At 50.8% G+C, this 14,960-nt stretch overlaps 1 protein-coding gene across 4 annotated transcripts in view; it reads right to left on the bottom strand.

The window, feature by feature from the left end:
- The window catches only part of COL24A1 (collagen type XXIV alpha 1 chain), a 767,149-nt gene that overhangs the window by 396,666 nt on the left and 355,523 nt on the right, over positions 1-14,960 (bottom strand). For all 4 annotated transcript variants that reach the window (XR_010186531.1, XM_063938932.1, XM_063938934.1 and 1 more), the window contains exon 20: positions 9,966-10,019. Coding sequence is in view for 3 of the 4 variants with exons in the window: in XM_063938932.1 (XP_063795002.1) it covers positions 9,966-10,019 (54 nt within the window). In the remaining variant the exon portion in view is untranslated. The remainder of the gene's footprint in view (positions 1-9,965; positions 10,020-14,960) is intronic.

The following is a 14,960-nucleotide window of genomic DNA, read 5'->3' as shown; positions in this document are numbered from 1 at the left end:
CTCATATACAGGACAGAGAGACCTGTGACACAGGCTACCGCTCATATACAGGACAGGAAGACCTGTGACACAGGCTACTGCTCATATACAGGACAGAGAGACCTGTGACACAGGCTACTACTCATATACAGGACAGAAAGACCTGTGACACAGGCTACCGCTCATATACAGGACAGGAATACCTGCGACACAGGCTACCGCTCATATACAGGACAGAGAGACCTGTGACACAGGCTACCGCTCATATACAGGACAGAAAGACCTGTGACACAGGCTACCGCTCATATACAGGACAGAAAGACCTGTGACACAGGCTACTGCTCATATACAGGACAGAGAGACCTGTGACACAGGCTACTACTCATATACAGGACAGAAAGACCTGTGACACAGGCTACTGCTCATATACAGGACAGAGAGACCTGTGACACAGGCTACTGCTCATATACAGGACAGAGAGACCTGTGACACAGGCTACCGCTCATATACAGGACAGAAAGACCTGTGACACAGGCTACTGCTCATATACAGGACAGAGAGACCTGTGACACAGGCTACCGCTCATATACAGGACAGAGAGACATGTGACACAGGCTACTGCTCATATACAGGACAGAGAGACCTGTGACACAGGCTACCGCTCATATACAGGACAGAGAGACCTGTGACACAGGCTACTGCTCATATACAGGACAGAGAGACCTGTGACACAGGCTACTACTCATATACAGGACAGAAAGACCTATGACACAGGCTACTACTCATATACAGGACAGAGAGACCTGTGACACAGGCTACCGCTCATATACAGGACAGAAAGACCTGTGACACAGGCTACCGCTCATATACAGGACAGAGAGACCTGTGACACAGGCTACTACTCATATACAGGACAGAGAGACCTGTGACACAGGCTACCGCTCATATACAGGACAGAAAGACCTGTGACACAGGCTACTGCTCATATACAGGACAGAGAGACCTGTGACACAGGCTACTACTCATATACAGGACAGAGAGACCTGTGACACAGGCTACCGCTCATATACAGGACAGAGAGACCTGTGACACAGGCTACTGCTCATATACAGGACAGAGAGACCTGTGACACAGGCTACTGCTCATATACAGGACAGAGAGACCTGTGACACAGGCTACTGCTCATATACAGGACAGAGAGACCTGTGACACAGGATACTGCTCATATACAGGACAGAGAGACCTGTGACACAGGCTACCGCTCATATACAGGACAGAGATACCTGTGATACAGGCTACCGCTCATATACAGGACAGAGAGACCTGTGACACAGGCTACTGCTCATATACAGGACAGAAAGACCTGTGACACAGGCTACTACTCATATACAGGACAGAGAGACCTGTGACACAGGCTACCGCTCATATACAGGACAGAGAGACCTGTGATACAGGCTACCGCTCATATACAGGACAGAGAGACCTGTGACACAGGCTACCGCTCATATACAGGACAGAGAGACCTGTGACACAGGCTACTGCTCATATACAGGACAGAGAGACCTGTGACACAGGCTACTGCTCATATACAGGACAGAAAGACCTGTGACACAGGCTACTACTCATATACAGGACAGAGAGACCTGTGACACAGGCTACTACTCATATACAGGACAGAGAGACCTGTGACACAGGCTACCGCTCATATACAGGACAGGAAGACCTGTGACACAGGCTACTGCTCATATACAGGACAGAGAGACCTGTGACACAGGCTACTACTCATATACAGGACAGAAAGACCTGTGACACAGGCTACCGCTCATATACAGGACAGGAATACCTGCGACACAGGCTACCGCTCATATACAGGACAGAGAGACCTGTGACACAGGCTACCGCTCATATACAGGACAGAAAGACCTGTGACACAGGCTACCGCTCATATACAGGACAGAAAGACCTGTGACACAGGCTACCGCTCATATACAGGACAGAGAGACCTGTGACACAGGCTACCGCTCATATACAGGACAGAAAGACCTGTGACACAGGCTACTGCTCATATACAGGACAGAGAGACCTGTGACACAGGCTACTGCTCATATACAGGACAGAGAGACCTGTGACACAGGCTACCGCTCATATACAGGACAGAAAGACATGTGACACAGGCTACTGCTCATATACAGGACAGAGAGACCTGTGACACAGGCTACTGCTCATATACAGGACAGAGAGACCTGTGACACAGGCTACTACTCATATACAGGACAGAGAGACCTGTGACACAGGCTACCGCTCATATACAGGACAGAGAGACCTGTGACACAGGCTACTGCTCATATACAGGACAGAGAGACCTGTGACACAGGCTACTGCTCATATACAGGACAGAGAGACCTGTGACACAGGCTACTACTCATATACAGGACAGAAAGACCTGTGACACAGGCTACTACTCATATACAGGACAGAGAGACCTGTGACACAGGCTACCGCTCATATACAGGACAGAGAGACCTGTGACACAGGCTACTACTCATATACAGGACAGAGAGACCTGTGACACAGGCTACCGCTCATATACAGGAGAGAGATACCTGTGACACAGGCTACTGCTCATATACAGGACAGAAAGACCTGTGACACAGGCTACCGCTCATATACAGGACAGAGAGACCTGTGACACAGGCTACCGCTCATATACAGGACAGAGAGACCTGTGACACAGGCTACCGCTCATATACAGGACAGGAATACCTGCGACACAGGCTACCGCTCATATACAGGACAGAGAGACCTGTGATACAGGCTACCGCTCATATACAGGACAGAAAGACCTGCGACACAGGCTACTACTCATATACAGGACAGGAAGACCTGTGACACAGGCTACTGCTCATATACAGGACAGAGAGACCTGTGACACAGGCTACTACTCATATACAGGACAGGAAGACCTGTGACACAGGCTACTACTCATATACAGGACAGGAAGACCTGTGACACAGGCTACCGCTCATATACAGGACAGAGAGACCTGTGACACAGGCTACCGCTCATATACAGGACAGAAAGACCTGTGACACAGGCTACCGCTCATATACAGGACAGAGAGACCTGTGACACAGGCTACCGCTCATATACAGGACAGAAAGACCTGTGACACAGGCTACTGCTCATATACAGGACAGAGAGACCTGTGACACAGGCTACTGCTCATATACAGGACAGAGAGACCTGTGACACAGGCTACTACTCATATACAGGACAGAGAGACCTGTGACACAGGCTACTGCTCATATACAGGACAGAGAGACCTGTGACACAGGCTACTGCTCATATACAGGACAGAGAGACCTGTGACACAGGCTACTGCTCATATACAGGACAGAGAGACCTGTGACACAGGCTACTGCTCATATACAGGACAGGAAGACCTGTGACACAGGCTACTGCTCATATACAGGACAGAGAGACCTGTGACACAGGCTACCGCTCATATACAGGACAGGAATACCTGCGACACAGGCTACCGCTCATATACAGGACAGGAAGACCTGTGACACAGGCTACTGCTCATATACAGGACAGAAAGACCTGTGACACAGGCTACCGCTCATATACAGGACAGAGAGACCTGTGACACAGGCTACCGCTCATATACAGGACAGAAAGACCTGCGACACAGGCTACTACTCATATACAGGACAGGAAGACCTGTGACACAGGCTACTGCTCATATACAGGACAGAGAGACCTGTGACACAGGCTACTACTCATATACAGGACAGGAAGACCTGTGACACAGGCTACTACTCATATACAGGACAGGAAGACCTGTGACACAGGCTACCGCTCATATACAGGACAGAGAGACCTGTGACACAGGCTACCGCTCATATACAGGACAGAAAGACCTGTGACACAGGCTACCGCTCATATACAGGACAGAGAGACCTGTGACACAGGCTACCGCTCATATACAGGACAGAAAGACCTGTGACACAGGCTACTGCTCATATACAGGACAGAGAGACCTGTGACACAGGCTACTGCTCATATACAGGACAGAGAGACCTGTGACACAGGCTACTACTCATATACAGGACAGAGAGACCTGTGACACAGGCTACTGCTCATATACAGGACAGAGAGACCTGTGACACAGGCTACTGCTCATATACAGGACAGAGAGACCTGTGACACAGGCTACTGCTCATATACAGGACAGAGAGACCTGTGACACAGGCTACTGCTCATATACAGGACAGGAAGACCTGTGACACAGGCTACTGCTCATATACAGGACAGAGAGACCTGTGACACAGGCTACCGCTCATATACAGGACAGGAATACCTGCGACACAGGCTACCGCTCATATACAGGACAGGAAGACCTGTGACACAGGCTACTGCTCATATACAGGACAGAAAGACCTGTGACACAGGCTACCGCTCATATACAGGACAGAGAGACCTGTGACACAGGCTCCCGCTCATATACAGGACAGAGAGACCTGTGACACAGGCTACTGCTCATATACAGGACAGAGAGACCTGTGACACAGGCTACCGCTCATATACAGGAGAGAGATACCTGTGACACAGGCTACTACTCATATACAGGACAGAGAGACCTGTGACACAGGCTACCGGTCATATACAGGACAGAGAGACCTGTGACACAGGCTACTACTCATATACAGGAGAGAGATACCTGTGATACAGGCTACCGCTCATATACAGTACAGAGAGACCTGTGACACAGGCTACCTCTCATATACAGGACAGAAAGACCTGTGACACAGGCTACCGCTCATATACAGGACAGAGAGACCTGTGACACAGGCTACTGCTCATATACAGGACAGAGAGACCTGTGACACAGGCTACCGCTCATATACAGGACAGAGAGACCTGTGACACAGGCTACCGCTCATATACAGGACAGAGAGACCTGTGACACAGGCTACTACTCATATACAGGACAGAGAGACCTGTGACACAGGCTACTGCTCATATACAGGACAGAAAGACCTGCGACACAGGCTACCGCTCATATACAGGACAGAAAGACCTGTGACACAGGCTACCGCTCATATACAGGACAGAGAGACCTGTGACACAGGCTACTACTCATATGACCTGTGACACAGGCTACTGCTCATATACAGGACAGAGAGACCTGTGACACAGGCTACTACTCATATACAGGACAGAAAGACCTGCGACACAGGCTACCGCTCACCGCGTCCAGCATAGATGCGCCTCTGTCTGCTCAGCGCATCAGAAAGTTGCAGACCCACAATTTGCTTTTGTGAACTGTACAATCTGATGCACCTTCTTTTAGGGGATAGTAACATGGAGGTGACATAGTAACGTCACTATAATACTTTCCCTACTTCTCATTCACCTGCACCCCCGACACTTTAATTTCAATGTTTCCATTTTTCCCTGAAATATTACTCATTCCAGAATTATTTTATTGAGTTAAATGAATGAGAATAAGGACACACTGAGACACAACTGTCTGCCTGAATGTCCTTAGTACATGGCTCTCTCTGCGTAGACGCTGCGTTCATCAGTATATAAATACCGCAGTCTGTGTACAGTAATAGGGCAGATTACGGATATGCCCGGTATATGTCATGTGACTGTATGACAGTAATGTCTGAGCTATCCTTTACTGACAGCTGTATGGAAGGGTGGTGCGTCTATCTCTTCCATCACTCCAGGGCGCGGCAATGCCGGGACACTGTGATTGGCTTGCTGCTCTCCTAGATGACAGACACGGTTATATTCCCAGTCATGTCCCAGTGTAACTACATTATCACTTTATAGACGTTGTGGTGGCGCTGACTATATCGGCTTCTGAGGTCACTCACCTGCGCTTATTAGGAAAACGTAAGAGGAAAGTGAGGGCGAGACTGACATTCATGCGCCCCTTATGGAGGTCAGATATTGGTTTACTTGCCCTTTATGTGATAGGATTATAAATGCAAAAACCTCAACTCAACACGTAATGCCATAACAAGTAGTAATTGCTATAAACACTACACAGATCACATCCCATCCCCTCAGCGTTAGGAAATGGCGGATGTGAGGATACATACAGGCTGCACAGTGCTCCGGACTACAGGTGCGTCTCACTGCACCGTGGAGCTAACGCTTTATTGTCTGTATACAATTATAGAGAACTATGGGGTCTATATACTGAGCCTGGGATGGAGATAAAGTACCAGCTAATCAGCTCCTAACTGCCATGTTACAGGCTGTGTTTGAAAAATTACAGTTAGGAGCTGATTGGCTGGTACTTTATCTCCAGGCACTTTATCTCTCTCCAAGGCCCCATCTGTAATTAGTAAATACCCTAGAGTGGATTGGTCGGTAGCGACAAATGATTGATTACAGCCTGTTCTATGAGAATGCTGTTGTAGCTGGAACAATATAAGCTAGCTGTGGTCCGGTGTTCCCCGATGTCTGTAACAGTCCAGCAATGCTCCCATCCCCTCTGCTGCTGGCCTGGGTCATACACACACCAGCGTTGTCAGAGCCCCTCCCCTCTGCTGCCTGCCTGGGTCATACACACACCAGCGTTGTCAGAGTCCCTCCCCTCTGCTGCCTGCCTGGGTCATACACACACCAGCGTTGTCAGAGTCCCTCCCCTCTGCTGCTGGCCCGGGTCATACACACACCAGCGTTATCAGAACCACTCCCCTCTGCTGCTGGCCTGGGTCATACACACACACACCAGCGTTGTCAGAGCCCCTCCCCTCTGCTGCTGGCCTGGGTCACACACACACACACACCAGCGTTGTCAGAGCCCCTCCCCTCTGCTGCTGGCCAGGGTCATAAACCAGCGTTGTCAGAGCCCCTCCCCTCTGCTGCCTGCCCGGGTCATACACACACCAGCGTTATCAGAACCCCTCCCCTCTGCTGCTGGCCTGGGTCATACACACACACACCAGCGTTGTCAGAGCCCCTCCCCTCTGCTGCTGGCCTGGGTCACACACACACACACCAGCGTTGTCAGAGCCCCTCCCCTCTGCTGCTGGCCAGGGTCATAAACCAGCGTTGTCAGAGCCCCTCCCCTCTGCTGCCTGCCTGGATCATACACACACCAGCGTTGTCAGAGTCCCTCCCCTCTGCTGCCTGCCTGGGTCATACACACACCAGCGTTGTCAGAGTCCCTCCCCTCTGCTGCCTGCCTGGGTCATACACACACCAGCGTTGTCAGAGTCCCTCCCCTCTGCTGCTGGCCCGGGTCATACACACACCAGCGTTGTCAGAGCCCCTCCCCTCTGCTGCTGTCATGGGTCACACACACACCAGCGTCGTCAGAGCCCCTCCCCTCTGCTGCTGGCCAGGGTCATAAACCAGCGTTGTCAGAGCCCCTCCCCTCTGCTGCTGGCCAGGGTCACACACATACCAGTGTTGTCAGAGCCCCCCACCCCTCTGCTGCCTGCCTGGGTCATACACACACCAGCATTGTCAGAGCCCCTCCCCTCTGCTGCTGGCCTGGGTCACACACACACCAGCGTTGTCAGAGCCCCTCCCCTCTGCTGCCTGCCTGGGTCATACATCAGCGTTGTCAGAGCCCCTCCCCTCTGCTGCTGGCCTGGGTCATACACACACCAGCGTTGTCAGAGCCCCTCCCCTCTGCTGCTGGCCCGGGTCATACACACACAGCGTTGTCAGAGCCCCTCCCCTCTGCTGCTGACCTGGGTGATATACACACCAGCGGTTTCAGGACCCCTCCCCTCTACTGCTTGTCTGGGTCATACACACACCACCGTTGTCAGTGCCCCTCCCCTCTGCTGCTGACCTGTTTCATACACACACACCAGCGTTGTCAGAGCCCCTCCCCTCTGCTGCTAGCCTGGGTCATACACACATCAGTGTTGTCAGAGCCCCTCCCCTCTGCTGCTGGCCTGGGTCACACACACAACAGCGTTGTCAGAGCCCCTCCCCTCTGCTGCCTGCCTGGGTCATACACCAGCGTTGTCAGAGCCCCTCCCCTCTGCTGCTGGCCTGGGTCATACACACACCAGCGTTGTCAGAGCCCCTCCCCTCTGCTGCTGGCCCGGGTCATACACACACCAGCGTTGTCAGAGTCCCTCCCCTCTGCTGCTGGCCTGAGTCATACACCAGTGTTGTCAGAGTCCCTCCCCTCTGCTGCTGATCTGGGTCATACACCAACGTTGTCAGAGTCCCTCCCCTCTGCTGCTGGCCTGAGTCATACACCAGCGTTGTCAGAGTCCCTCCCCTCTGCTGCTGGCCTGAGTCATACACCAGCGTTGTCAGAGCCCCTCCCCTCTGCTGCTGGCCTGGGTCACACACACACCAGCATTGTCAGAGACCCTCCCCTCTGCTGCCTGCCTGGGTCATACACCAGCGTTGTCAGAGCCCCTCCCCTCTGCTGCTGGCCAGGGTCACACACATACCAGTGTTGTCAGAGCCCCCCCCCCCTCTGCTGCTGGCCTGGGTCATACACACACCAGCGTTGTCAGAGCCCCTTCCCTCTGCTGCTGGCCTGGGTCACACACACACCAGCGTTGTCAGAGCCCCTCCCCTCTGCTGATGGCATGGGTCACAAACACACCAGCGTCGTCAGAGCCCCTCCCCTCTGCTGCTGGCCAGGGTCATAAACCAGCGTTGTCAGAGCCCCTCCCCTCTGCTGCTGGCCAGGGTCACACACAGCCAGGGTCACACACATACCAGTGTTGTCAGAGCCCCCCCCTCTGCTGCCTGCCTGGGTCATACACACACCAGCATTGTCAGAGCCCCTCCCCTCTGCTGCTGGCCTGGGTCATACACACACCAGCATTGTCAGAGCCCCTCCCCTCTGCTGCTGGCCTGGGTCACACACACACACCAGCGTTGTCAGAGCCCCTCCCCTCTGCTGCTGGCCTGGGTCATACACACACCAGCATTGTCAGAGCCCCTCCCCTCTGCTGCTGGCCTGGGTCACACACACACCAGCGTTGTCAGAGCCCCTCCCCTCTGCTGCCTGCCTGGGTCATACACCAGCGTTGTCAGAGCCCTCCCCTCTGCTGCTGGCCTGAGTCATACACCAGCGTTGTCAGAGTCCCTCACCTCTGCTGCTGATCTGGGTCATACACCAGCGTTGTCAGAGTCCCTCCCCTTTGCTGCTGGCCTGAGTCATACACCAGCGTTGTCAGAGTCCCTCCCCTCTGCTGCTGGCCTGAGTCATACACCAGCGTTGTCAGAGCCCCTCCCCTCTGCTGCTGGCCCGAGTCATACACACACCAGCGTTGTCAGAATCCCTCCCCTCTGCTGCTGGCCTGAGTCATACACCAGCGTTGTCAGAGCCCCTCCCCTCTGCTGCTGACCTGGGTCATACACACACCAGCATTGTCAGAGCCCTTCCCCTCTGCTGCTGGCCTGTGTCATACACACACCAGCGTTGTCAGAGCCCCTCCCCTCTGCTGCTGGCCCGGGTCATACACACACAGCGTTGTCAGAGCCCCTCCCCTCTGCTGCTGGCCCGAGTCATACACACACCAGCGTTGTCAGAATCCCTCCCCTCTGCTGCTGGCCTGAGTCATACACCAGCGTTGTCAGAGCCCCTCCCCTCTGCTGCTGACCTGGGTCATACACCAGTGTTGTCAGAGTCCCTCCCCTCTGCTGCTGGCCTGTGTCATACACACACCAGGGTTGTCAGAGCCCCTCCCCTCTGCTGCTGGCCTGTGTCATACACACACCAGGGTTGTCAGAGCCCCTCCCCTCCGGAGCTGACACCTTGTTGGAAGACCTGTCTCCGTAGGAGCAGGGAGTGTATCTCTGGGTGCCTCATCGTATCAGCAGGAAGGCCGGACCCCGGGGATTTAATACTCATTATTATTGTTTCATGTTTTGAACTCCGCCTATAACTGAATGATGTCACCGTGTAAGTGTTATTATCATAGTATCATGTGTACATACCGCTACTGTGGCAATGTGTGACGCCATACACTTACCTTCGGCCCTTCAGGCCCATTTAACCCGGGTAAGCCAATGTCTCCTGGAAAGCCCTGATCAGGAAGAGAAATAAAGACGTTATATAAAGCACGTTATAACATTCAGACTGCTGCGTATATCTCCCATTCCTTATGTAACATCTGTGGTGGTAATCTCCAGATTTGACAATAGTGAGTTTATATTAGCTGAGTCCCCCACACAGGGAGAACAATGGAGGAGAACAATGGGGCGGTGACATCTAAGCCTCGCTCTCTGTGGCCCGGCGCCCCGGATGTTACATTACTACACGCCAGTGACACCGGATGTCACATACTGTTATCTGCATGTGCGGTTCAGGGCTCGGTACACAGTAAGATGCTGCTCCAGATAACGGCATGCGTCCGTGGCCTTTCTACCATCCGGGGTGAGCGCAGATGCTGGAACCTGTAGTTACCAGAGTTATCCCAGCAATGCACAGTTGTATTACAAAGCTCATTTCTATTATAATCATGTGATTGCTTGGACCCTTCTAATTAACGCTTACCTTTTACTTATCAGAATCTATCACTGACTTCCACCCCATTATAGATACCTGTGCCTACTGTACTGTAGCTTGCCACGTGGCCTAGACAATTAGCCTGCATACTACTGTAGCTTGCTGTCAGCCCTGACCTTTCCCTGCATACTACTGTCGCTTGCTGTCTGCCCTGACCTTTCCCTGCATACTACTGTCGCTTGCTGTCTGCCCTGACCTTTCCCTGCATACTACTGTCGCTTGCTGTCTGCCCTGACCTTTCCCTGCATACTACTGTCGCTTGCTGTCTGCCCTGACCTTTCCCTGCATACTACTGTCGCTTGCTGTCTGCCCTGACCTTTCCCTGCATACTACTGTAGCTTGCTGTCTGCCCTGACCTTTCCTTGCATACTACTGTAGCTTGCTGTCTGCCCTGACCTTTCCCTGCATACTACTGTAGCTTGCTGTCTGCCCTGACCTTTCCTTGCATACTACTGTAGCTTTCTCTCTGCCCTGACCTTTCCCTGCATACTACTGTCGCTTGCTGTCTGCCCTGACCTTGGCCTGCATACTGCTGTCGCTTGCTGTCTGCCCTGACCTTTCCCTGCATACTACTGTTGCTTGCTGTCTGCCCTGACCTTTCCCTGCATACTACTGTTGCTTGCTGTCTGCCCTGACCTTGGCCTGCATACTATTGTAGCTTACTGTCTGCCCTGACCTTTCCCTGCATACTGCTGTCGCTTGCTGTCTGCCCTGACCTTTCCCTGCATACTACTGTTGCTTGCTGTCTGCCCTGACCTTGGCCTGCATACTATTGTAGCTTGCTGTCTGCCCTGACCTTGTTCTGTATACTACTGTAGCTTACTGTCTGCCCTGACCTTTCCCTGCATACTACTGTAGCTTGCGGTCTGTCCTGACCTTGTCCTGCATACTACTGTAGCTTGCTGTCTGCCCTGACCTTGTCCTGCATACTACTGTCGCTTGCTGTCTGCCCTGACCTTGTCCTGCATACTACTGTAGCTTGCTGTCAGCCCTGACCTTGTCCTGCATACTACTGTCGCTTGCTGTCTGCCCTGACCTTTCCCTGCATACTACTGTCGCTTGCTGTCTGCCCTGACCTTTCCCTGCGTACTACTGTAGCTTGCTGTCTGCCCTGACCTTGTCCTGCATACTACTGTCGCTTGCTGTCTGCCCTGACCTTTCCCTGCGTACTACTGTCGCTTGCTGTCAGCCCTGACCTTGTCCTGCATACTACTGTAGCTTGCTGTCTGCCCTGACCTTGTCCTGCATACTACTGTCGCTTGCTGTCTGCCCTGACCTTTCCCTGCGTACTACTGTCGCTTGCTGTCTGCCCTGACCTCTCCCTGCGTACTACTGTAGCTTGTGGTCTACCCAGATCTTAGCCTGCCACCTCACTACCGCTATGAGCCTTGTTTTGTCTCCATCTTCTTCCAAATGCCTAAACCCAGAGCGATGTGATAAAGTCTTAACATTCCAGTGGAGCAAAGTATCGCGGAGCACAAGCAGTGCTTGGGGCAAAGAGGCTATTATGCCTGAAGTGAATGAGCAATGCTATAGGTGTTCATCGTAGGGTGTAGCACTTACATGCATCATCTTGTGCTGAGTGCAGGTACTTGACACAGGCATTGCCAGTTTGTATGAGGACTCAGTAATAGAAAAGCAATACAGGCCAGGTGAGTACTGGGAGCTGATTGATGAAGGGAATTTACGATAGTGTGAAAATATTAACGCTGTCACACACTGATTGTAAGAAAGCAGTACGTGGATTTGCTGTACAAGATGCCAGTGTTCATGGGCTGAACATTTTGCATCTCCTGAATGTGAGCTAGGTTCAGGAGCGTACACAGGGACTAACTCAGATTCGTACGTCAACCCAGTGTACAGATCCAATGGTGGCAGGTCTGCGCAACGGGTTTTGTGATATCCCTTGTAGCCACCTGTCATGATGCAGAGTTTGGGGGGCACGCGGCGCTTTCTTCACAACGGGGACACGTTGCGTGTTGAAGACGTGACGGGTCCAGGGTCTGTGTTGTCGGACGCAACGTTCAGCTTACATAGACTGACCGGTGTTTAAATATATTGCAAATTGTGACTGACGGTCAAGATGGTGATATCAGGCTGTGTCTGCAGACGCGGTCCTCGGATCTCGCAAATGCTAACTGGAGGCATCTCTGGAATTGCACAGTCGCTTTCTCCCAGCTGTACAATTCTCTACAATTATGAATTAGGCCTCTCGTTTTGCAATCAATTGCAGGAATAAGATTTCATTTTTTGGTACAAGATTATTTAAATAGGGGTTGGGAGACGGCACGTGTTCAGAAATGACCTTTACGGCCAGAAGAGGTCAACTGTTGTGTATATAGGAGATGTTAATGTATGACATCCAGTCCGTACACTGTATTTATCAGTCTGTAATACTGAATGTAACATGTGCCCCATTGTACGGCTGTGGTAACGCGATCTGATTTGGGGAAATACAATATATATATATATATATGTATATATATTTATGATCAGGTGATTTCGTGTCTGTGCACACGGATATTACAAAGCTTTCACTAGAACCTGATTTCCAATCCCGTAGCTGGTTTCATGAGCAAACTTCAAAGAGCGTATCTACAAAGATTAAAGCAAATTATGTTATTAGAGTTTAATGCTTCCATGGGAAACGGCCTCCTGACAGGGAAGGAAATACTCCTGTCACGCAATTACTGAACCAACGGGGTCAGGAGTTCTTAAAAGGGATCTAGAAACAGAATGTTCAGTAAAGTTTGTATTTATTTAAAACAAAACAACTCTATTTGCTCCCCCTATAGTGCTTATTTCAGCACAGAGGTCAATCCAATTAGGAGCGAGCTAGAGACGTTTTTGTGGTAACTGGCACCACGACCTGCATCTGCAATCCAATCACACACTGGCGTTGCTTCTCTGAGAGTAAATCTGCGTTTTTCCGTGCACACCCTCCTGAGGGTGAGAGATGATCGGGAAAATCATTATTTTAAGTCAAACATGTTGGGACTTGCTCCAGAACCCCTTGCCAATCCCCAATGACTAATTAGGCATTAAGAAGTTTTTTTTTAATCTTTCATTTTTATTGAACCATTAATAAAAATACATCATTCACAAGACGTGTCTGTACAGAATGAGCGCAATAAAGCATTGACATGACATATGTAATACCATGTAGCGTCATTCATCAATTATCAGCCAATAGCAAGGAGAGTAAGGAAATGGTATGCAATAAACACATAGTGTAAAATATAAAAGTTCAATTCAAAACCCACATCCCACATCAAAATAACGTTCAGGGGAACGAATTAATCAAAAACAATGGGAGGGAACCCGTCCAGGTTACGTTATCCATACCATGAAGTCAGACGTAAGCTTTCATGGATTCCCCCACGTACTGATAAAGTTTGTGTTGCTATGTAACTTTCCCAGACATCAAAGAATGGACCAACCCGTTTTTCTTTATCAAACAAACATGGGGGGGTCATTCCGAGTTGATCGCTAGCTGCCGTTTTTCGCAGCATAGTGATCAGGCTAAAAACCGGCTGTTCTGCGCATGCGTATGGGCCGCAGGATGCACGCGCCAAGTAATTTCACACAAAACGATGCCATTTTACACAGGGGCGAGTAACGCTTTTCCATCGCTCTGCTGATCGGTGAGTGATTGACAGGAAGTGGGTGTTTCTGGGAGGTAACTGACCGTTTTACGGGAGTGTGCTAAAAATCCAGGCGTGTCAGGCTAAAACGCAGGAGTGGCTGGGGAAACGGGGGAGTGGCTGGCCGAACGCAGGGCGTGTTTGTGACGTCAAACCAGGAACTAAACAGACTAAGGTGATTGCAATCTGTGAGTAGGTCTGGAGCTACTCAGAAACTGCAGGGAAATATTTAGTAGCAATTCTGCTAATCTTTCGTTCGCTATTCTGCTAAGCTAAGATACACTCCCAGAGGGTGGTGGCCTAGCGTGTGCAATGCTGATAAAAGCAGCTAGCGAGCGAACAACTCGGAATGAGGGCCATCGTTTCCACCCAATCCATTCTGATATAGGGAAACGACGGAGGGTTAGGATGAATCCAATTTTGCAATATTGTTTTTATAGCTGCTGAGCTTAAGGCTAAAAGCAACTCATTTGGAAGTTTTTAATTAGCTTCATTGGGTGAATAATTACAAGTCATCAATAAGGGTGCGCAGTAAATTGGATTGATCACCTGTTGTCGCTTGTTTTTACCCACTGATATGATTGATTGATAACAATCTGACTGAAAAGAACCTTACAGAACTGTTCTATGTGGACTACCAGGAAAACTCATCTGTTGTACATTAAGTATTGTGGATTGAATGTTTTCACCCCAATAGGGAGCGCATTTTCTACATTCTGTATCTATAATTTTATCTCTGATGGTTGGCGGTATTTGTGTAGATTAGTGTAGCGCACCTTTGGAGCGCAGGAAATTATCATTGGTTTAATGTACAT

Source organism: Pseudophryne corroboree, chromosome 9, assembly GCF_028390025.1.
Source record: "Pseudophryne corroboree isolate aPseCor3 chromosome 9, aPseCor3.hap2, whole genome shotgun sequence".
NCBI lineage: Eukaryota > Metazoa > Chordata > Amphibia > Anura > Myobatrachidae > Pseudophryne > Pseudophryne corroboree.
The sequence above is the reverse complement of the archived record's forward strand: the minus strand, read 5'-3'. Positions and strand labels throughout refer to the sequence as shown.